The sequence below is a fragment of the Bubalus bubalis genome, chromosome 9 (assembly GCF_019923935.1).
Source record: "Bubalus bubalis isolate 160015118507 breed Murrah chromosome 9, NDDB_SH_1, whole genome shotgun sequence".
Classification (NCBI taxonomy): domain Eukaryota; kingdom Metazoa; phylum Chordata; class Mammalia; order Artiodactyla; family Bovidae; genus Bubalus; species Bubalus bubalis.
In genome coordinates, this window is record NC_059165.1 from 48,690,290 (window position 1) to 48,715,150 (window position 24,861).

Here is a 24,861-nt window from a genome sequence, read left to right on the forward strand (position 1 = left end):
ATACCTTAAGACCACTTAGAGCTGATTTAGGCTAAAGAGACTGAGCAGTTTGTGTGATGGAAAGGATTTCATCATGTACAAGGACTACTGACCTTTTAAAAATAATACTTACTTTTGGTAAGGGTTTGGAAAAACAGACAATCTTATATTCTGAAGATGGCAGAACACATTTTTATGACTTTTCTGGAGGGAAGTTTTACACTATATATCTTAAAATGCATAGCCCTCTGACTAATTTCACTTCCAGGGCTTTATCTTAAGAATCTTTTATGTCTTCAAAAATGTATGCATTAAAAAAAATTTTTATATTAATTTTATTATTTTATTTTTAATTGCACTGAGCCTTTGTTGTTGTACACGGCCTTTCTCTAGTTGTGGTGTGCAGGCTTCTCATCGTAGTGGCTTCTCTCGTTGCAGAGCATAGGCTCTGAAGACACGTGGGCTTCTGTAGTTGTGGCATGCAGACTCAGCTGCAGCTCACGTTTTCCAGAGTTCAGGCTCAGTATTTGTGGCACATGGCTTTAGTTGCCCCATGGCATGTGGAATCTTCCTGGACCAGGGATTGAACCCATATCCCCTGCATTAGCAGGCTTACTCTTAACCACTGGACCACCAGGGAAGTCCCTGGATGCATTGTTTATAACAGTAAAGAGTTGGAAACAAATATCCAACATTAGGTTAAACTATGATTCATCCAAAATAAAATGCTGTGATGCCCCCCAAACATTGCAAAATACAACATTAAAATGCCTATGATATATTTGTGATCTATTAGTTTTTAAAAGCTGGTTTAAAACACTATGTGAACCAAAACTAGGCAAAGACATTGTAAGAAGATAAAGCTACAGAACAAAATTCTTAATGAACATAGATGTAAAAATGCTAAACAAAATTTTAGCAAATCAAATTCAGCAATATATTAAAAGAATAATGCATCATGACCAAGTGGGGTTTATCCCAGGAATAGAGGGTTGGTTTATTATTTGAAAATTTGTGACTGGGAACAATTAGAAACTGCACTTACAAAAGCACCAAAAACATGCAATAGTCTGGGTTAATTCCGATGAAAGATATGAAACACATGTACACTAAAATCTATTAAATACTTCTAAAAGAAATTAAGACCATTCAGTCCCATTACTTCATGGCAAATAGATGGGAAAAAAGTGGAAACAGTGACAGACTATTTTCTTGGGCTCCAAAATCATTGCAGATGGTGACTGCAGCCACAAAATTAAAAGACGCTTGCTCCTTGGAAGAAAAGCTATGACAAACCTAGACAGCATATTCAAAAGCAGAGATGTCACTTTGCCAACAAAAATACATATAGTCAAAGCTATGGTCTTTCCAGTAGTCATGTGCGGATGTGAGAGTTGGACCATAAAGAAGGCTGAGCACTGAAGAATTGATGCTTTCAAACTGTGGTGCTAGAGAAGACTCTTGAAGGGTCCCTTGGACTGCAAGGAGATCCAACCAGTCAATCCTAAAGGAAATCAGTCCTGAATATTTGTTGGAAGGACTGATGCTGAAGCTGAAGCTCCAGTACTTCAGCCACCTGACAAGAAGAGCTGACTCTTTGCAAAAGACCCCAATGCTGGGAAAGATTGAGGGCAAGAGAAGAGGGCGACAGAGGATGAGATGGTTGGATGGCATCATTGACTCAATGCAGATGAGTTTGAGCAAACTCAGGGAGATGATGAAGGACAGGGAGTCTTGGTGTGCTCCATGGGGTCTCAAAGAGTCGGACATGACTTAGTGACTGAACAGCGCAAAAATGGAGAGATACACCTCATTCATAGCTCAGAAGACACATTATAGTTAAGATGTCAATTCTCATCAAATTCAGCAAGGTATGTTAATTTTTTATAAATTAGCCAGCTGATTCTGAAATTCACATGGAAATGCAAAGACATTTAGAATTGCCAAAATATTTCTTGAAAAAGAGCAAGGTTGAAGAGCTAACACTGTTTGATTTCAAAAATTATAGCAGAGCTACTGTAATCCAAACTGCATGATGTTGGGACTTCCCTGGTGATCCAGTGGTTATGACTCTGTGCTTTCAGCGCAGGGGGCATACGTTCAATTCCTGGTCAAGGAACTGAGATCCCACATGCCATGCAGTGTGGCCAAAAACAAACCAAAAAAACAACTGCATGGTGTTGGCACCAAAATTGACAAATAGTTCAGTGGAAAGAATAAAGAGTTCAGAACTCTACACATATGTGGGCAACTTATTTTTGACAAAGGTTCAGAAGAAAAGGCAAGGTAGTAGAAAAAGGATCACCTTTTCAAGGAAGTTGTGTGCAAGAATTGGAAATCTTTATGATCCCCTCCACCAAAAAAAAAAAAAAAAAAAACTTGGATCCATACTTTACATTACATATAAAAAAATCAACTTAAAACGTACCTTAGGTCTAAATGTAAATGTAAAACCTAAAATTCGTTAGAAGAAAATATAGGAGAGAAAAATGTTGTGACCCTTGGGCTAAGATCTTCCTTAGACATAACACCAAAAGCACAATCCATAAAAGAAGAAATTACTAAAGTGAACTCCATCAAAATTGAAATCTTTCTTCTTTAAAAGGTGCTGTTAAGAGGATAGGAGGAAAAGTCACCATCTGGGAGAAGATCTTAGAGAAGCCTGTGTTTAATGAGATACATTCAGAATACATAAAGAACTCTTAAAGCTGAATAATTAGGAAACAACTTTTTTTTTAATGGGCAAAGAATATGAATGCATTCTTCACCAAAAAAATATACATGGATGGTAAATAAGCATTGAAGAGATGTCCCAACATCATTAATAATTAGGGAAATTCAAATTAAAACCATACATGGTACTACTATATACCCATTAGAATGACTAAAATTTTTAAGACTGAGCATACTCATCAAGGATATAGAGGAACTGGAACTCCCCTATACCGCTATTGTGGACAGACATGGTGCAACCACTTTGGCAAACAGTTTGGTAGTTTCTTAAAAAGTTCAACACACCTACCATATAATCCAACTATTCTACCTCAAGATATTTACCTGAAAGGAAAGGGATTTTCTACCTATAAAAAGACCTATAAAAGGAATTTCCTGGCAGTCTAGTGGTTAGGACTCCATGCTTTCACTGCCAAAGGCACAGGTTCAATCCCTGGCTGAGGAGTAGGATCCTGCAAGCTGTACGGCACAGCCAAAAAAAAAAAAAAGAAGAAGACTTGTACCCACATGTTTATGGTAATTGTATTTACAGTAGCAAAAAGGAAACAACCCAAATGTCCATCAACAAGTGAATGGATAAACTGTGGTGTATCCAAGCCGTGGAGTACAATTCCATGATAAATAGGAACAAACTATCAATTCACACAATAACATGGATGAATCTTTTTTTATTTCTGGCTGTGCTGGATCTTCATTACTTCGCAGGCTTTCTCTAGTTGTGGTGAGCAGGGGCTGCTCTTTTTTGTGGTGCACTTGGGCTTCTCATTTTTGTGACTTGTCTTGTTGTGTAGCACAGGCTCTAGAGTGCATGGGCTTCAGTAGTTGTGGAGCACAGTATGTGCTCCCACAGTATGTGCTCCCACAGTATGTGGGATCTTACGGGACCAGGGATCGAACCTGTATTCCCTGCATTGGCTGGTGGCAATTTGTATCATTCTATTCATTAAAAAAAAAGCAACCTAACCTGTAGCGACAGAAAGAAAAATCAGGTTCCTTGAAGGTGAGAGAGGTGAGCATGGGTATGAGGAAACTTGCAGAAGTGATGGATAATATGGTCACTACTTTGACTGTGAGGATGGTTTCCCAGGTGTGTATATATGTCAAATTTTATTCAGTTGTACAATATATAAGTTTCATTATATATCTGTTAAAACTAGAATGTGAAACCTGATGCCATTTTGGTTCTTTTTTAAAAAGCATGTATGCATATAGTCAAATAGTTTTGAAGGATATGTGCAACATATTGGGTTTGCAAAATAATTCATTCCCATTTTTCTGAAGATGTTATAGAAAAACCTGAACAAACTTTGTGGCCAACCCAGTAAAATATTACAGGAATTTTCTCCAAGTGGGTTCAATTATGAGTGAAGTTTTATAGGTTTTTGTTGGTGGTGGTGGTTTTGCTTTTGGGTGGGTTTTGGGGGGTGTAAATTTATTTATTTATTTTTGGCTGCTCTGCGTCTTCGTTGCTGCACGCATGGGCTTTCTCTAGTTGTGGCGAGCGGGAGCCACTCTCTAGTTGCTGTGTGCAGGCTTCTCATTGTGGTGGCTTCTCGTTGCAGAGCACGGGCACATGGGCTTCAGTAGTTGTGGCACACGGGTTTAGTTGCCCTGTGGCATGTGGGATCTCAGTTCCTGGACCAGGGATGGAATCTATGTTACCTGCATTGCAAGTTGGATTCTTAACCACTGGACCACCAGGGGAGTCCTATGTTTTTCCTTTTTCTTACCTGTGTTGTTACATTTTTAATAATAATGTGTTGATTTTATAACTAAAGAAACTTCGTGTAAGGGAAACTTTTAATGATCTGTTTCACTCTAATGGAAGCACCACTTCTTAAAAACATTTTATAGCGAACTATATTATTATATGGAAAAGTATGCAAAGCATAAATCTACAGAATAATGAGTATTTCTAGGTAACATCACTTTTCAGCCTTGCCTTCCATGTGATGATTGGGTGTATGGCCTAAATAACAGGAATCCCAGCTGGAATTGGCAGAGTTCTCACCCTGCAATGCGCCTTCATTCATTTAGCAATGGTCAGATGTCAAGGAACAACCTCTTGGAGATGTGAAGTAGCTATGGCATCATGAGGGAAGAGGAGGTAGGGAGGACCATCCTATCAAGATGTAAGAAAGCTATTAATGTATGCTAATTATAAAATCTTTGCTCTTTGGGGACCCAGACCATAAGCCTAGAGCAGGTGAGGCTTTATGGCATATATAGAAGCCTTACTATAGAATACAGAACAATAAAATGCAAATAGGACAGTGGTTTATAACTTTTGGAGGGGTCATACACCTTGTTGAAGCTAATGAAAGCCATGGATCCCCCTTCCATACAACTCACATATATACATACTAAATTTTGCATGCAACTTTAAGAGCCCTCGCAAACCCCATGAAACTAATAGACTCTGGGTTGCAAAAGAACCTCTGGAAAAATGAATGCAAGAATTTCTGCTCCTTGTAGCACTGAACAGTCTGCAGATGGTGGGTAGCCAACCCTGGCACTAAGGTTTGAGTGCAGAATAGAATGATATGCAAACTCAGATTGGGGAAGTAAGTTACCAGATAACGAGACTCAGGCCACCATATGACTGGTACAGAACAGTTTCTGGTTGCAGCCAGCACTCTGAGATCACTGTTAGGACCCAAATTGGCCTTTCCAATTTCAGCAATGTGTAGTGAATTTTCTGCTGCCATGTGCTTCCTTGGCAAAAACTGGGACCTGGTCGTTGGAATAGAGATATTTGGGAGGATACAGAGGCTCTAGGAGGATTCCTGACCCCCAGAACCTTCAGAATCATTTCCCACTGCATTTCTTGTCTCCAAGAACATGATTCATCTTAACATGACTGAGATGGACTGTGATGGGGCTTTAGGGGAAATGTTATACAGAACCATTTTAAGGAGAAGCTGAATTTGGATCTTCAACAAGCCCACTAAAAGAAAGAGGAATGAGAGAGTTGAGATGGCTATAGAACGCAGATTGAGATTGCTAAGCAACACGAGCCCTGCATGGGGGTGGCAGTGGAAGCTGTCCATCAGAAACTGGAGCATCAAGAGTTGGCTCCCAAGTCAACACAAGTGACATGAGTGATTTATAAGCCACTGTGACCCTGGGAATGAAACTGACAGGCAACACTCTAAGGAGTCATGAGATTCGTTACTAGCAAACAGCATCCAGACACAGTGCCAAACTCAAACCCACATAGGAGCCCCTCAAGCAATTCTCTGATCTAAGATTAAAGGCTAAAAAAAAAACCTGGGGCAGTGGGGAGAGCATAACCTCTGCTTGGCATGCTGACACCTCTTGGAAGTGAAATTACAGTGATATGAGCCTCTTAAGGAAAAATGTTCAAGTGGACCATAACTTAGAAAGTTGGACTTGCTGGTCAGAGAGACTCACATGTGAACCACAGGCCCTGTGATCTGCTCTTCCCCTTCCTCTCTCACTTTTTCTAGCACCTTTCCCCTCCAGCCGCACCTGCCTTTGTCCAGTTTCCAAAAAGCAGCTTCACCTTGCTGCAGAGCCTACACATATACTGTTCCCTCCACTTGGAACTCTTTCCTCCTGTCTCTACCTGCTTAACTCCTACTCATTTGTCAGATCTGTTATCACTTCCTCAGGAAAACCCTCCCTGACTTCACCCACTGACAAAGACTCTGCAAGCCCTGATAAGCTTCTATTTTGTAACACTTATCAGTTGTCATGGAGAAACTTCTGCAATATACTTTTACAAATTTTTATCTTATTGTTGTTTTTGTTCAGTCACTAAGTTGTGTCTCTTCATGACCCCATGAACTGCAGCACGCCAGGCTTCCCTGTCCTTCACTATCTCCCAGAGTTTGCTCAAACTCGTGTCCACTGAGTCGATGATGTCATCACACCACCTCATCCTCTGTCACCCTCTTCTCTTGCCCTCAATCTTTCCCAGCATCAGGGTCTTTTCCAATTAGTCGGCTCTTCGCATCAGGTGGCCGAAGTACTGGAGCTTCAGCTTCAGCGTCAATCCTTCCAATAAATATTCAGGGTTGATTTCTTATAGGATTGACTGGTTTGATCTCCTTCCTGTTCCACGGACTCTCAAAAGTCTTCTTCAGCATCACAGTTTGAAAGCATCAGTTCTTCGGCCCTCAGACTTCTTTATGATCCAACTCTCACATTCATACATGACTACTAGAAAAACCATAGCTGTGACTATATGGACCTTTGTCCGCAAAGTGATGGCTCTGATTTTTAATATGCTGTCTAGGTTTGTCATAGCTTTTTTATTTTGAAAGAACTTTAAATCACCTAACTTTCACTAATGTTAACATCTTACCCAAACATAACACAAATATTAAACCTTAATAGTTAACCCTGGTGAAATCCTATTTCTGATTCTTTTTTTTAATCCAGCATCTAATCCGAGATCTCACAATTCCTATTCTCTTCTGATCTGTCTGTTCCTCAGTCTTTCCTTACTGTTCGTGGCCCTGACATTTTTGAAGAGGACTGGCCAGTTCTTTTGTAGTGTTTCTCAATATAGGTTTGTGTGATCTTTCTTGTGATAAAGTTGAGACTACACATTTTGGGCAATACCAGAGAAGTGTCACTGTCCTTTATCAGTACACCGTATTGGGAGGTGCATGATGCCAGTTTGTCTTATTACTTACTGGTGATGTTAACTTGGATCACTTGGAAGTGTTGTCTGCCAGGTTTCTCCACCATTACATTTCCCCCTTTGTAATTGTATCCTGTGAGGAGGTATCTTGAGACTGTGCAAAATCCTGTTTCTCATCATACGTTTATCCAATAATTTTAGCATCCATAGATGTTCCTTATCTGCAACAGTTCTGACAGTAGCATTTACCTAATGATTTTTTTTCCTAGTAACACCATTCCTTTTACATTTAGTTGAGATTCTGTTGTGTACAGACTCATGGATGTTTGTTTTCATTCAAAGGATTAGAACCTATTACTGTCATTATTTATTTTCTTGCTCAAATTGTCCAAGACTTGGCCACTGAGAGCTCCCTCCAGTTGGTTCCTGTGTCCTTTCAGTAGGCCCCCACGCTCTCATTATCCACATTTATTTTCTCAGTCCTAATATACACAGGAAATACTTTTAGAATTGCTAATGCTATTCCTGTAAAAAAACAAACTATAGTATATACAGTATTTGTGTGCAGTTCCTTTTTTCTGTTGCTTTACAGTACCCCATCAAAATACTGTAACTTTGTTTTCCCACCCACTTCAGTGTTATTGTATTATTTATTGAAATATATTTTGTTACTGTTTATATTCCATGTTGAATTTCCCTCATCTCCTGCTTGATATATGATTTGGGACTCGGAAATATTATTATGGTTCTAAGAGTCAGATATATAACAAGATATACTCAGAAGCATCCCATCCTCTTCATCCTTTATACCCTGTTATCATTTCCCTCTTCTTTCCACTCTCTGTAAATAACCAGTTCATTAGTTTCCAGCTCATTTTTCCTTATGTACATATGAGCAGACACATGTATATTTTTCTTACATGAACAGTGTGTGTGTGTTTAGCCACTCGGTCATGTCCAACTCTTTGCAACCCTTGGACTGTAGCCCGTCAAGCTCCTCTGTTCATGGGATTCTCCAGGCAAGGATACCGGAGTGGGTTACCATTCCCTTCTCCAGGGGATTTTCCTGACCCAGCGATTGGACCTGGTTTTCCTGCATTGCAGGCGGGTTCTTTACCTTCTGAGCCACCAGGGAAACCTACATGAACAGTAACACTGACAAATTCCCCTCATGCAGGACTGAACTAGTCTGTATTCCTACCCGCTATGTTTGAGGGGAACTTTTTCCACACAGCCTGGCCTAGTGGTTTGTGGTCGTGTGCTTATTTTCTTACCAACCCAAGAAATTGACAAATGTTATGCTAATATTGTTTCAATTTACATTTTTCTGATTTTGAAGTGAGTTTCCATATCTTATGTTTAAGAGTCATTTTTATATCTTTATGTGAGAGTTTATCTGTTCATTTATTTTTCCAATTTTCCTATCAGGTTTTTGATCCCTTGATACTTCATTCTTTATAGTAGGAACATTATTAACCTTTTGTCTATGATATGTGCTATAAATATTTTCTTCCAGTCTTTGACTGCATCTCTTGCCAAGCACATTATTTCTTATGCAGTCAACTTTATCAGTGTTTATTTTCTCTGGACATTTCACCCATGTCTCTTTTTAGTATTTGTATGGTTTCATTTTTAATACTTAGACCCCGGACTCATTTGAAGTTTATTCTTTCCTATGGCATTAAGTATGGATCCAATTTCAACTTTTTTCCAAATGGCTTTCCATTTGGCCCAGCACCATTTGTTAAAAAGTTCACTTTGCTCTGTGATTTGAGATTCTCATCATTCGCCACCCCTCAACAAGACTTGGAGGAGCATCTGAGCCGAAAGCACAGCATACACAAAGACTAACCAAACTACTGAACGTCCTTCCCTGCAAAGATGGGAACTAAAATATGTCTGTGAGAAAAACGCCCAAAGAGCCAGGAGAGAAAATAAAAGCTGGAGAGGCCATATTGTGAGGGGGAAGGTCAAAAACAAACAAACACACAAGGAGGCTGGATGGTGCTAGGACAGAATGAAGCAGAGATGCTAAGCAGCACACAAGCCAGAAACAGAAGAGTCAGTCCCTGGCATTGCTTCAGCTCTTGTCCGGCCGCTATAAACTCTTCCAGCAGGAACAACCCAGTAAACGAGCTCTGGAAACCCTGAGATGTGATCAGTGGAAAAAATATGCAGCCACAACAAAGGAGGAATTCTCAGAAAGTTAAAAAGATTTATTACCATTCCAGGCTTCACGTGAGCCCCGAACCTGAGGCTGGTCACAGGAAGACAGGATGATGAATAAACCCAGGCACCTGATAAAAATCCACCTCTCATCATGGATCCCTGCTCCACAGAATGGCTGCTGGTGGGGCCACCTCTTCAGCTGCCTCCCTCACCCTGACAACACCCTGGGCCAGGGCAGGAGGCCCTGAGCTTTTAGCTCTGCGGCCACCTCACTCCCCCAGCATCGGAGGAGCCTACGGGGTCAGGCACTGTGGATTTGGCCCCACAGAAGGAGAAACAATGCTGGAGTTGTCTCAAGGTTAAAAGGACAAGGCATGAGTGTTCTTACATCCAAGGCCACGAACTGGCCTCCCATGAGCCAGATTTCCCTACTGACAACTCTGTTTGGCCCCTTCTGCCTGTGCAGTGTTTAAAAAAAAAAAAATTCACTCTCAACATTTAAAAATGGATTTCATATAAAAGTCTGGATTTCTGGCCTCTTGAGGGGAAAAATGTTGAGAATATTTCATAATGCTGGGCCCACAATCTCCTGTGGAACTCACTGGCAATAGCTGGACAGCAACTGCCCCTACAGACTGCAAGTACCCTTTCTAACTCAGCCCAGATTTCACATCCCTGATTAGAGCCCCAGCTCGAGATGGGGCAGCAGCTGCCTTAGATCAGTGCTGTTGAACAAAGGCAAGATATGCCTGGAAACAACATGCTTCTCGTGGCCCTCATCACTCACGGATGCCCCGCGCTTTGCCCTGAAAGCACCTGAATTTGCAAACTACCTTAAATACACAGAGCATTCTCCATTGTTCTCCCACATGCCCTGCCTCTCCAGGATACGCTATGCCCCACTGTTAACTGGGCAAGTCTAGAAAAAGAACACTAAATTATCGAAGTTAATAGAGGAATAGATTTAGATCAACTCCTTAAGACCCTTCCTTGTAAGAGGGCGTGGGAGTAAATGAAGACTGTTAGTACTTTCACTCTGCTTTTAGGTCAGTGACACACAAAAAATCAATGAGAAAAATCATAAAGGTACTTCAGGAGACCAAGATTGGGTCACTCTGAAAGTGGGGGTCATAAAACATGTTAGCCTCCTTAGAAAATGAGTTAAGATTTTAGAGAGAAAGCCATGGGGGTGAGGCTGAAAGTGCAACAGCCACCCCAGTAGGTGTCCTGGGCTGTCAAAAACCACCAGGCTCATCCTCCCTTAGGTCAGGGCTGCTGGCCCACAGTTAAAACCTCTGTAGGTGGCATAAGATGACTTTCAGCAGGGGAACATCATCATTGTAGAAAAGGGCTTGAGAAAGGACAGAGAGTAGAATCTGGCCTTGGCCAACGTAAGACAGAGGAAGAGGATGCCTTCCTCACACCCTCTTCATTCTGCAGTGGCAGGTGCCACCTTATTTGCCTTTAAGGGAGGCGGAGATATTGACACAAGCCAGCCGCTTCTCACTGTTGCTCAGGATGGTCTGCAGGCGGTAGTTCCCCGTGCTGAGCCAGCTGGGCAACTCCAGGTGGGGCAGCATGAAGTCGGACTTGGGCAGTGAGTAGGCACCCTGTGGGAAAGACAGTGTCAGTGGGAGCCTACAGATGGGACTCTCTCCTGGAGTGACCTCTAAGTTTGCAGCTTCGAACTGCCCCTCTTCCCACTCTCCTAAGAGTCATGTAGAGCATGGAATGTAATAGCAGAAGGGCACTGGAGGTCAGCTCGAGCATCAAGTTTCCCATTTTACAGATGGATAAACCGAGGCCCCCAAAAGGTAAGTGATTGAGGATAGATCGGGTCAATTTACACCCACAGATGTCCAGGTCTGCAAGAGAATGTCTCCCAATGCCACGTCTCTACCCCAGTCACAGGGAAATGCTCTCCCCTCCCTGTACTTACTTCTTTGAAGGGACAGTGACAGGGAAGCCCATAGGTGTGCAGTGGTTCCGGGCAGGGTTCCTCAATGGGAATTAACATTTCAAGTATATTACAGAAGTTGTCATAGGTGCAGCTACCAATGTTGTCCACACATGGGATTTTGACCCAGAAGCCGGCTATGTGCTTCTCCACAGTTAATTCCACCTGGTGAGAGAGTTGCAGAAAATGTACAATTCCAAGGCAGATGAACCAGTTCCTCTGCCTCTTTCAAAGGTCAGCAGTTTCTTTTAACACAGAGTTTTTAATTGGATGGGATCTTGGCAATACTCTGATCCAGAAATGACAATATTGTGGTACATGCCCCAATATTATCCTTTCCTGTGCCCACAGCAGACCATTAATAATCGAATGTGACTTTGTTTCCCCCTGCACTGAACACACTGTCTTAGCATTCTTTAGGTATTTACTATCCATTGGTTGAAGGTGAAATGCTCTTGTCATGTAACTGCTAATTGGCTAACTATGGCATTGCTTCTAGACTTCCCTTCCAAGCCCGGTCTTGGCTTCAGAACCTTTTCCTTCCTAGGACCTCAGGCAGCTACCACCAGTTGACTGGAGTTGCTTACCAAGATGAAACCTATTTGCTATTCCTGGATCCTATTTCCTCCATGTAGCCATAAAAGACAGAACTGAAAACAATAAGAATTTACAGGGATATCACTTTGGAGGTTGGTATGAGGAAGATCTTAACAATCTTAGTGAGGTCACAAGGGATGGAACTACTTCAGGAAGAGGTGGGGTCCTAGACCCAGTTGAGGAAGCTGGAAGACTTCCTGCACCCAGAGAGAAGCTGGGTAAGGAGACCTCTGAGTGCTGCACACCTCCACACGGCCATGATTCTGCTCCCCTTCTGGAGGCTGGGGCTGACCAGTTGTGCCTGGCATGGGCTAAGCATTCACGAGGTATTAGCTGCCTAAGAACCAAATGAGTTGTCCCTTAGGGACCATGTTCTCGCATCCCCCCGAGGTATCAGAGAAAACTGTCGGCAAAGGGCAGAAGTCTGATTCTCTGTGGGTATTACAGCAAGAAATCACTTGCAGTTGTAACATCACAGCATTCCATGAATCCCAGCCTCCAGGCTCACTTGATCTAGTATTTCCATTTCGAAGAGGCAAGTCCTGGACAGGCATTTATTCCCCTTGAGCCTGCAGGGCTCAGGCTGGCTCTGCAGGCTCTGGACTCAGCATTCCAACTACCCACACGTCAGGGCCCAGGCCCACGACAGAGCAGTCCATGCACCGTGTATCCTGAGTGGACAGACTCAAATGTGCCTCCTCCCACTCTGCTGCCCCACATATTACCCCCACCCCCAGTCATACATAGCCCCCTCTCAGCCCAACTCTCTCCTCTCCTGCCAAGCCTGCTTCAGTGAACCCTTTGCCTAGAAGAGCCGAGGGCTTGAAAGTGAATGCTACTTCAGCCACTTCCTAGTATGGTGTGTGCTTAGTCGCTCAGTTGTGTCCGACTCTTTGCGACCCTATGGACTGTAGTCAACCAGGCTCCTTGGTCCATGGTATTCTCAGTCCATGGGATTCTCTGTCCATGGGATTCTCCAGGCAAGAACACTGGGGTGGGTTGCCATGCCCTCCTCCAGGGGATCTTCCCAACCCAGGGATCGAACCCAGGTCTTCCGTATTGCAGGTGGATTCTTTCCCATCTGAGCCACCAGGGAAGCCCTAGTATGGTACCTTGGAGAGTTTCTTCTGTCTCCATTCCCTCATCTCCAAAATGAGATCTTTATAGAGTGTCAGACTCTCGCAGGGTCCCACTGAGTGACACAAGGCCTGTCAAATAGTTAGCACACTGCCTGAAATCTAAAAATTCTTCCTATGGGACTTCTCTCCTCTTAGCCAGTACCACTCCTGGTTTTGCCAACATCCCAATGAAAATGGTTAAGCCAGTTCTGCCCTGAACAAGAACACCCAGCTAAGGGGACCACTAGGGACCAAGTCCTGCCTGGGCTCCTCCTACAGGAGTGGAAGCCTGTGGGCTGCATCTACCAGGTGCTAGGTGTCCCCCAGCCAGGACAAGCATAGCACAGGAGGTACTTGGTAGGGGCGCCTGGAACTTAAGCAATAGCCAAAGCCTGCTACTGCTACTGGGGGATTGCAAACCATGACTGATTTTCCAGTCTTTCTCTCAGTCTACCTGCTCATATGGATCAGAAGAGAATGCAAGGAGAGTTCCCTGATGGTCCAGTGGTTAGGACTTGGTGCTTTCCAGCCATGCACCGGGTTCAGTCCCTGGTTGGGGAAGTAAGATCTTGCAAGACACCCAGAGTGGCCAAAAAAAAAGAGCAAGCAAGGCTGAGTAACAAGGGAACCATCAATCCCTCTAGTCCAGGACTTCCTTAGCGCCTCCACAACTCAACCTAAATAAACCCCTGTATCACAGGACCTGGCAACACAGGACAGACAGAGCCACTGGCAGGTAATGGAATCAGGATCTCCGTACCCACCAGGGTGCTTGGGCAAGTCCCTTCCCCTCTCAGGCCTCTGCTCCTCCATTTACCATGGAATATTTGGATGTCATAATCTTGAAGAGACCTACCAGATATGACATCCTAGGAGTAAAGTGTCTTGCAAGTTGAAAACAATGACTTTTCTCTTGGTCTCTTCTAGCTCAGGGATAGTAGCTGTAGGTAGAGACGCACTGACTTGAAGAGGGGCCATTTGATGAGACTGGGGAGAGGCACTTACACCTCAAACACAGGGCTCGGGCAGAGGCACTGCGGGTACAGGACTTGAGAGAGAGAAGAAAGCTAACCCATCAGGCCTAAACACCATGTGTCTAAAAGCCTGAAATAAGTACATGCCAAACATGGTGGCAATTTACCACTCCTGAGGATGGGGAAACCAAGGTCTCAGACACTGGAACTTGAGAGCTCAAAGAAGGGAGTTCTAAATTATGCCAAACCCTATGGAACACATCAAAAGAAAAAGGCATTCCTGGACAGACTCCAGTCTTGCCCATGGCTCACAGAATCTGGGACATCCAACTTCTAAAAATTGCAGTCAGTTAGTTCAGTCGCTTAGTTGTGTCCGACTCTTTGCGACCCCATGGACTGCAGCACGCCAGGTTTCCCTGTCCATCACCAACTCCTGGAGCTTACTCAAACTCATGTCCATCAAGTCGGTGATGCCATCCAACAATCTCATCCTCTGCCGTCCCCTTCTCCTCCCGCCTTCAGTCTTTCCCAGCATCAGGGTGTTTTCTAGTGAGTCGGTTCTTCGCATCAGGTGGCCAAAGTATTGGAGTTTCAACTTCAACATCAGTCCTTTCAATGAATATTCAGGACTGATTTCTTAAGGATGGACTGGTTGGATCTCCTTGCAGTCCAAGGGACTCTCAAGAGTCTTCTCCAACACCACAGTTCAAAAGCATCAGTTCTTTGGTGCTCAGCTTTCTTCACAGTCCAACTCTCACATCCATACATGACCACTGGACTGCTCTATTACAGTCAGCAAAAACAAGACCAGGAGCTGACTGTGGTTCAGACCATGAACTCGTTATTACAAAAGTCAGACTTAAATTGAAGAACACAGAGAAAATCACTAGGCCCATCAAATCCCTTATGATTATACAGTGGAAGTGACAAATAGATTCAAGGGATTAGATTTAACAGTGCCTGAAGAACTATGGATTGAGGTTAGCAACATTGTACAAGAGGCAGTAATCAAAATCATCCTCAAAAAAAGGAAATGAGAAAGGCAAAATGGTTGTCTGAGGAGGCCATAGTTGAGAAAAGAAGAAGTGAAAGGCAAAGGAGAAAGGAAATATATATCTATCTGATTGCAGAGTTCCAAAGAATAGCAAAGAGAGATAAGAAAGCCTTCCTCAGTGATCAATGCAAAGAAATAGGAAAACAATAGAATGGGAAAGACTAGAGATCTCTTCAAGAAAATCAGATACCAAGGGACCATTTCACGCAAAGATGGGCACAGTAAACGACAGAAATGGAATGGACCTAACAAAACCAGAAGATATTCAGAAGAGGTGGCAAGAATACAAAGAAGAACTATACAAAAAAGATTTTATTGACCCAGATAACCACGATGGCACAGGACTGGAAAAAGTCAATTTTCATTCCAGTCCCAAAGAAAGGCGATGCCAAAGAATGTTGAAACTACTGCACAATTGCATTCATCTCACACTCTAGCAAAGTAATGCTCAAAATTCTCCAAGCCAGGCTTCAACAGTACGTGAACTATGAACTTCCAGATGTTCAAGCTGGATTTAGAAAAGCCAGAGGAACCAGAGATCAAATTGCCAACACATGTCAGATCTTCGAAAAAGCAAGAGAGTTTCAGAAAAACATCTATTTCTGCTTTATTGACTATGCCAAAGCCTTTGACTGTTTGGATCACAATAAACTGTGGGAAATTCTTAACGAGATGGGAATACCAGACCACCTGACCTGCCTCTTGAGAAATCTGTAGGCAGGTCAGGAAGCAACAGGTAGAACTGGACATGGAACAACAGACTGGTTCCAAATAGGAAAAGGAGTATGTCAAGGCTGTATATTGTCACCCTGCTTATTTAACTTATATGCAGAGTACATCATGAGAAATGCTGGGCTGGATGAAGCACAAGCTGGAATCAAGACTGCTGGGAGAAACACCAGTAACCTCAGATATGCAGAAGATACCACCCTTATGGCAGAAAGTGAAGAAGAACTAAAGAGCCTCTTGATGAAAGTGAAAGAGGAGAGTGAACAAGTTGGCTTAAAGCTCAACATTCAGAAAACAAAGATCATGGCATCTGGTCCCATCACTTCATGGCAAATAGATGGAGAAACAGTGGAAACAGTGGCAGACTTTATTTTGGGGGGCTCCAAAATCACTGCAGATGGTTGACTGCAACCATGAAATTAAAAGACGCTTACTCCTTGGAAGAAAAGTTATGACCAACCTAGAAAGCATATTAAAAAGCAGAGACATTACTTTGCCAACAAAGGTCCGTCTAGTCAAGTCTATGGTTTTTCCAGTAATCATGTATGGATGTGAGAGTTGGACTATAAAGAAAGCTGAAAGGCAAAGAATTGACGCTTTTGAACTGTGGTGTTAGAGAAGATTCTTGAGAGTCCCTTGGACTGCAAAGAGATCCAACCAGTCCATCCTAAAAGAAATCAGTCCTAAATATTCATTGGAAGGACTGATGCTGAAACTGAAGCTGTAATACTTTGGCCACCTGATGCGAAGTCCTGACTCACTGGAAAAGACCCTGATGCTGGGAAAGATTGAAGACAGGAGGAGAAGAGGACAACAGTGGATGAGATGGTAGGATGGCATCACTGACTCAATGGACATGAGTTTGAGTAAACTCCGGGAGTTGGTGATGGACAGGGAGACCTGTCCACGTGCTGTCCAGGTGCTGCAGTCCATGGAGTTGCAAAGAGTCAGACATGACTGAACGACTAAACTGAACTGACTGAATGTGTACTGAGCTGGTCATGTGTGTCAGGCCCTGTGCAAAGCACTCTCCATGTTACTAATTCAATAATAGCTCAGAAACATATGAGGTAGGGGCTGTGATTAACCAAGTCAAAGGGCAGTTTCAGGGACACAGATTTCAAATCAGAAAACTTTTTAAAGAGTCCAGTGGAACTGGTGCCAGCATAGATCTGCACCAGAACAGGCTGAAGGCATATAAGCATATGGTATAAAGGTAGCAATGAGGAAAGGACTATGATATATATAATTGCCATGGATACACAGAAAGCCTTTGTTGTTTTGTATGAAAACAAATATCCACCCCCAAAACAGGCAGCAGGCATGAATGAACTGGTTACGCTGAAACAAAAATACAAAGGCAAACTTATGAAATGACATTTAAACAAATCTATGTTGTTTTTGCTGCTCTGGGATTACAGGATTCCAAAAATATTAAATTCCCTGAGTGTACATGCCTCAGGGCCCTGCCTTGGCCCACAGCACCTTCCTTCCAGTGCCTCCCTGACTCTGGGCTCACCTTCAGAGGATCACTGAGGACAGCAGTGGTCTTGGCCTCAGCAGTGATGGTCAAGTTCCCCGGAATGGCAATGGGGTCAGGTTCCACAGTCAGGCTGTTGATCACCGCAGGGTCCTTCCCTGCATCGCAGTTATCCCAGGAAAAGCTACCCAGCTGGGAGAGCCAAGGACACATAGCAGCAAGGAAAGAAAAGAGTTGACAAAAGGTTAGAAGAATTAACAGAGCGGTTACTGACCATGTGCCTATGGATGAGGTACCTGCTGGCTCTGAGCTTCATCTGCAACTCCACATCTGTAAACCTAGGATAACTCTGGTCCTACCCATTTTGTAGACAGGACTCAACTAAAAGACTTAAAAGACCATCTCCCAAATGTGTGCCATGAACTGTAGAGGACAGTATCACAGACCCTGAACTTCAGAATAGGTGACTGGCCATATCCACCTTCTGTGATCCCTCACCTCCCTGCTCCACCCACCTCTCCTCCGCTAGTCTTGGCATCTTCTCAGAGGGAAGTTTTTGGAGGATTTACCTTTACAGCCCATGCCCAGAACCTGATTCACGTCACACCTCGGGCCCAGTCCAGGACCAGGAACAATAAGGAACACAGAACAATGGGGAACATAACGGCATGGAACACTGCACCCTCAAGGAGGGACAGTTAAGTCAGGAAGGGACTAGGACACACATGAAAAGATCCCCAGGGGGCCACTTGTTAATGAACAATCTCCAGTGAACAAACTTCCCAATCCTAACCAGTGCATTTTTACTCCCATCCCACTGCTCATGCCCTGCCTGGTCCCACACCCCAAGTCATCCCCCTCCCCTCTGCTGAGCCATATCCTCTTCCTCCTCCTCCACATGCCCCAAGAGATCTCCTGATTCCTGACTCCACCATCATGTCTAACTACAAATGACCATTGACTCCCCATTCCCACAGAACCTTGTCTGTGACCACACTCCCCACACCCTGCAGGCTCTGCCCACCCACTCGCACTTTTCCCAGCCCCCTGAAGGCCATCTATGAGAGACTTTCAGTATTGCCCCCATGCACATCCCATCTGAAGGCCATCTACAAGAGACTCTCAGTAGTTCCCCCAGGCACATCCCATCTTAGAAGGAAAACCTGCCAATCCCCACATCCCCAAGTCAACCTCCATCATCAACACAGCCACAGGTAGGTGGACCAGAAGACAATACCTAACACAGACTAGGCTGACAGAGTCTCTCTGCCTCCAATTTGGGAAGTGAGACAGAGGCAAATTCACTCAGAGGATTTTGGGCTTTGAGCGGTCATGGGGTCATAAACTTTAAGATGGAACCAGAACACAGACTCGTGACCAAGTCAAAGGGTCAAGAACTAAGGGCTCTGCTGGTCTGTAGAAAAGAGAACAGATAGAGTCACCCCTTCCCCTGCCCCCTATCTAAATAGGCAGTGCAGGAGAGTAGCCAAGAGCATGTTTTTAGAGTGAGACATGGGGTATATCAAGGCTTTAGTCAGTAGACATGGCTTGAAACCCTAGCTTGACCACCATATCATGTGATTCTGTAGGCCAGTTTCCCCTTTGGAGCTGCAGTTTCCTCATCTTTTAAGCGGAGTCATTTCTGCTTTCCTCTCAGACCTGTGACAGTGCCGCGAGGGTGACAGCGTGTAATACATAAAGCTCATAACCCAATGCCAGACACAAAGCATGAGCTGGCTCCCTAAATGATAGCCATTAGACATCCCAGCCCCTGCTTCCTGCCATTAGTTCCATGCGATTCCTTGTATACCTGAAATAAACTTCCCTTTACCTGAGCTTCTTGGAATGGGCTTCAGTTCCTTGGAATGAAGCATCAGACCATGACTAAGAAAGGCCTGATTCATCCCTGTGTTCCCCACAGCCCCTTAGTGTAGGTACCAACAAATGTTTTCTTCAGTGTTCAATCCACAGGTATTTATGGAGCAATGATCACAGGCCTGGGGCCAAGTGCTATTCATAGAGGTAAACAATTGGAGATGTGCCTGCCCTGCAGTGAGGAGCTTACAGTCTAATGTAAATAAATATTACCCACTATGATCTCTGGGTACCATAAATGAAACAGAGGGTCATGTTAAGAGTAACAAAGGACTTACTTAAATAGGGTCCTGAGAAGAGATAATCCTGCAAGATGAGGAGCCAGCCATGTATGTACTGAAAGAAGGTTCAGGCAGAGGGAACATGAGCAAAGGAACATGTGCCCTGCGTTGGGAAGACACTCAACTGCTCTGGGCCCTACAAGGCCAGTGGGCTAGATAGAATGGACGAGGCACCTAGTTAAGGGTAGAGTGGTGGCAGGGTTGTTTAATAAATGCAAGACCTCGTAGGTCATCATCAGGAGGCTGGATTTCCTATAAATGCAATGGAATGCCATTGCAGGAGAGTGCCCTGCTCTGGTTTATGGTTGAGAATGGATTACAGAGGGTCCTGTTTGGTAAGGGGAGACCAATTAGGAGGCCAATATCAAATGAAAGAGTGCCTGGGACTAAGAGTTGGCCTGGAGGGTGGGTAGCCGGACTGGCCATTTTCTAGAGCCGCTTTCACAGATGCCAAGGCAGCCTGACTCACCGTGAGGATTGATTCCACGTTGAAGTGTCTAAAGTGTCTTGCTTCTCCTTCCCCCAGTCCCTGGGGAGACTTAACAAAGTGATTTCTCAATGACTGACTAGAGGCTTCTGTCATAGTAAATTCTGCAGCCAAGTCCAGGCTCATCAGGAAAAGGAGGTATGATGCCTTAGCAGTGCCCACTAAGGGCAGACCTGGCACCAGATATTTGTCATCCCAGCCCAGGCTAACATATGGGAAGAAGCAGCATATGGAAGAGGGCAAAGGTACAGCTGTGGATGCAGAAATATGGATGCAAGTCACAGACCTGGATTAAAACCACACTAGCTGAGAACAGGGGTCCAGTGACCCTTCTTGAGGCTCTGTTTTTTCATCTAATAAGTGGGCATAATTACATCTTCTCACAGGGCTACTACGGTGAGACATTTGTAAACAGAAAGAATACAAATTCTCAAGGTCCCAACTCCTCAACACTGTCACAGCCGTGAGAACACACGACTGAGAAACTGTCACAGAGCAGAGGAGGCTGGAGCGACAGGACAACACATGCAACGTGGTGCCCCAGACTGGATCCCAGAACCGAAAGAGGACATCAGTGGGAAAATGGGTAAAATCCAAATGTAAGTCTGAAAGTTGAGCTAGTAGTAACGTACCTCTGTTGGTTTCTCATCTTGACAAACTTACCATGGTAATGCTTGTGTGAAAGTGAAGTCGCTCAGTCGTGTCTGACTCTTTTCGACCCCGTGGACTGTAGCCTACCAGGCTTCTCCGTCCATGGGGTTTTCCAGACAAGAATACTGGAGTGGGTTGCCATTTCCTTCTCCAGGGGATCTTCCCAACCCAGGGATTGAACCCAGGTCTCCCACACTGTAGGCAGACTCTTTACCGTCTGAGCCACCAGGGAAGTCCAATGCATGTGTACGTGCGTGCTAAATCGCTTCAGTTGTGTCCGACTCTGCGACCCCATGGACTGTAGCCTGCTGGGCTCCTCTATCCATGGGATTCTCCAGGCAAGAATACTGGAGTGGGTTGCCATGCCCTCCTCCAGAGGACCTTCCTGACCCAGGGATCAAACCTGCGTCTCCTGCATTGACAGGTGGTTTCTTTACCACTGAGCCACTGGGGAAGCCCCACGGTGGTAAAAAGATGTTAGCAGGGGAAACCAAGTGAGGGGTATGTGGGAATTCTATACTTTCTTTGCAACTTTTCTGTAAGTCTATAATTATTCCCCTAAAGTAAGCTTATTAGGGGAAAAAAAGCACATGGCTCAACACATAGCACATAGTGTGTGCACAGTAAATGATATCAGACAGTATCAGAGTATCTATTAAGCACATATTGTATGCCCAATCTGGGGCAAGACATTCTCCCCTGTTATCTAAGGCTCACCACAGCCTAGGGCCATGAGACCCACTTAATGCTAGAAGAGGAACTGGAACTCAGTCTAGTTTCCTCACGCTCACTGCTCACTGTCACCTCAAGCCTTCCTGTGGCCCAGGGTCTCAGGGTCAGGGTTCCAAATCACATGAGCCCGGAGAAAACCCAGACGATAGAAGATAAGGATGGAAAGAAGTACCCATTACGGTGGAATCTCAGATGAGCACCATCCTCTCTGGGGCTGAGTAAGGTGGGTTAACTCCCTGATGTCTCATGGCCTCTCCAAAACTGCCAACCTAAGACACCGGTCTGGGATGGCATCCACAGCCAAGATATGCAGGAGAGCAGGAACACAGGGAAAGTTCCAGCCTTAGCTAGATTCCACCCCATAGTAGTCAGATCTGGAGCCCAGAGAAACATTCGCAACCTACACTCAGGGACTAACTGTGAATTCTCTGGGACAATAAAGCCAAGAGCTCTTTGCTCCTCCATTCAATTGGCAAAATAGACTCTTTGCCTTGAGGGAGGGTGAGACTGAGCACACTGGCTTCTATCACTTTCTAAGTTTAAGATTTAAGAGCTTTTCCATCCAGGGAAGCATTTCCCTTCATCCACAACCACTGAGAAAGGCAGGCTGGTGTTATCAAGCCCATTTTACAGATGAGGAGACCAAGGCTTAAGGAGCCCAAATGCCACGCCCATGGATTAGAGACAGAGGAGGGATCAGAAGCCAAGTCTCCTAGTCCTATTCCTCTTTCCCCTATACCGCCCTATTCCTGGCTCTGACAAACATTTCCAAGCTGGTTGGAGGGAGGGTACCTAGGGTAGGCCTCTCTGCTGCCAAAGACATCAAGTGTCTGACCCCTAGCTGTGCAGCAGAGGCCATGGAATTAGGCTTCTCTATTTCTCAGAATGACATAACTTCCCTTTCCCAAGGATCTACAAGTGTCTGACCCCTAGCTGTGCAGCAGAGGCCATGGAATTAGGCTTCTCTACTCAGAATGACAGAACTTCCCTTTCCCAAGGATCTGGAGCACAGTGACTGAGATGACAAGGGGGAAATTTGTAGGTTGGACCCTCTCCATGACTCACACCCAGGAGTGGGGCCTCAGCTTTGTTGCCAGAGGAGCAAGTCTGGACCTTCTGGCCTGAAGAGCCTCTCAGAACCACCCACCCACCAGAACAGGCAGCGCCTCAGAGAAGTACAGAGGGGAGCAGTTGGGTGCCAGGCCTTCTCATGGGGTAAAAGAGGGGACATGTAAATGGGGCTAAGTCTCTGGGCCTGGGAGTAGAGAATTGGTCTTGCAATTCTACAAAACTTCACTCAGACATTTGGAAAGAGGACAGGAGAGTACAGGAGAAAGTGAGATTAATCCTTCCCAAACAGTCTGGAGCAGAGCAAGGCCTTACAGCCCGCCCTCTGTCCAGATAGGGAAACCGAAATCCAACTGAAACGCGCAGAGAGAAAAGGACCCGCTCAGAGTCCCACGATTAGTGACTTTGGGAAGTTCTACTGCAAAAAAGTAATTCTAGAGACCGGAGAGGCCACCTCCTTATCCCACCTTAAGCCGCACAGCCCGAGCTCGGCAGGGATGCCGGCAGCAGCCTCCTAAAGGAGAGAGCACTCACCCGGTTCTGGAGAATGCGTGCAGGAAGCGCTGGGCCGGCAAGAAGCAAGCCAAGGGAGATCAGGAAGGGAGCCTGCAACAGGGGGCTCATCGTAAAGGGTAGGTCCTCGCCTGGTTAACTGCAGTTTCGTGCAGGCGACGACTCTGTTAAATACCTGCCCGTGATGGTTATGCAAAGCTGTGCATTGCTATGCAAAGCTGAATGAGGCCACTTCCCAATGTGCCCCGCCCCCTCCGGATCTGCGATTTCGGGGCCGGGGATTGGACAGAGCTCTCCCGGCCCCACCCCCTAGAGGTTCCTCGTTTAGACCCTAGCTTCACGCGTGGGCGTCAGGCCTCGCCTGCAGAGGATGAAGGCGGTGCCTGAAAAGGAAAGGGGCGGGGCGGGGGCGGGGAATGAGTGCGCGACCGGGGAGGGAACTCGAGGGAGGGACGAAACTTGAGTGGGATGGGCCAGAGTGCGAGGGAGGGGCGGGGTTGTTGCTTCTGAACTCACCGCTGTTACCGTCACTGCTGGAAGCACCATCATATTTTCACATCCAAGTCTTTCTTGACAAAAATGTCTTGCTCCCTGTCTATACTACGCTTCCCCATAGCCGCGTTACAAATCACTGTTTTTTTAATAATTATTATAATGATAACTAACAATTTATTAAGTGCTTTAATGCATGCCAAGCATTGTAAAATAGGGACTCTATTTTTTTGCTCCATTTTACCACTGAAGAAACATACACGATATGGTAAGTTAGCTTTGCCAAGCTCACATGACTAAAAACTGATAGAGCAAGGATTCTGCTTATATATGTCTCAGCAGCCAAGATTTCCTTAAGCTAGTACACTTTGTAGTTCAGGTTCGATTTTTTTAAAAAGCAGTGGATATACTAGTCCTGCCAAATTACTACTAGATTGTAAACCCCACAGGGGGTAAAACCGTGGCTTATGGTCACCAGTAATGTGTACCCAGTGCCTGACACATAAGAGGCAATCAATCTTTATTGAATAAATGAACGCATGAATAGAATTTAAAACAACCTAATCATCTTTTGGAGAAGGAAATGGCAACCCACTCCAGTGTTCTTGCCTGGAGAATCCCAGGGATGGGGGAGCCTGGGGGGCTGCTGTCTGTGGGGTCGCACAGAGTCAGACACGACTGAAGTGACTTAGCAGCAGCAATCATCTTTTAAAAGAAATACTTTATTTTGGAATTAATTTACGTTACAGAAAAGTTGCCAAAATAGCACAAAACTCTCTCCTAGTTTTCCCCATTGTTAACATTAAGATATAAGGGTATTTTTTATAAAAACTAAGAACTCGCATTGATGTATTAACTAATCTCCAGATTTCACCTAATCTTTTAATATGTTTTTGTGATTGCACACCTTCCTCCCATTCTGATAACCCCTTCCCTCTCTCATCTAGCATAACCTCTTCATTATACATAAGTGCAATTTCAGGCCCCCTGAGTGAGAGGCCTTGTCTAATGTCACATGCATGCATTCTAAGCCACTTCAGTTGCGTCTGACTTTTTGCGACCCTGTGGACTGTATGTAGCCTGCCAGGCTCCTCTGTCCCTTGGATTTTCCAGGCAAGAATACTGGAGTGGGTTGCCATGCCAAGGTATGCTATGTCATGCCATGCCTCCTCCAGGGGATCTTCCCAACCCAAGGATAAAACCCGAGTCTCCTGCAATTCCTGCATTGCAGGCAGATTCTTAACCACTGAGCCACTGGGGAAGCTCCCAATGTCACATAGCAGGAACAAAACTAGAACACACTTCTCCTGAAGCTGTTCTCAAAGAGGTATAAGAGGTGTCCTTGGGACTGTGCTCCTTG

At 44.8% G+C, this 24,861-nt stretch overlaps 1 protein-coding gene across 1 annotated transcript; it reads right to left on the reverse strand.

Moving 5' to 3' along the window:
- Window positions 1-9,519: 9,519 nt before the first annotated feature.
- On the reverse strand, window positions 9,520-23,268 carry GM2A (GM2 ganglioside activator). Its single transcript, XM_006041201.4, has 4 exons — window positions 23,031-23,268; window positions 17,442-17,594; window positions 11,433-11,615; window positions 9,520-11,103 (listed from the first exon to the last, which is right to left on the reverse strand). Exons 1-4 carry the CDS (start codon window positions 23,118-23,120, stop codon window positions 10,948-10,950), a joined length of 582 nt encoding a protein of 193 aa, XP_006041263.2. The 5' UTR covers window positions 23,121-23,268; the 3' UTR covers window positions 9,520-10,947.
- Between the last annotated feature and the right edge of the window lie 1,593 nt (window positions 23,269-24,861).

Excerpts from the sequence above, each read along its gene's own strand:
- GM2A (XM_006041201.4), bottom strand. The coding sequence starts at position 23,120 with ATGAGCCCCCTGTTGCAGGCTCCCTTCCTGATCTCCCTTGGCTTGCTT. Across the intron at positions 11,616-17,441 it reads TCCTCAGTGATCCTCTGAAG|GTGGAATTAACTGTGGAGAA; the intron begins GTGAGCCCAGAG and ends CTCTCTCACCAG. Across the intron at positions 11,104-11,432 it reads GTCACTGTCCCTTCAAAGAA|GGTGCCTACTCACTGCCCAA; the intron begins GTAAGTACAGGG and ends TCTTTCCCACAG.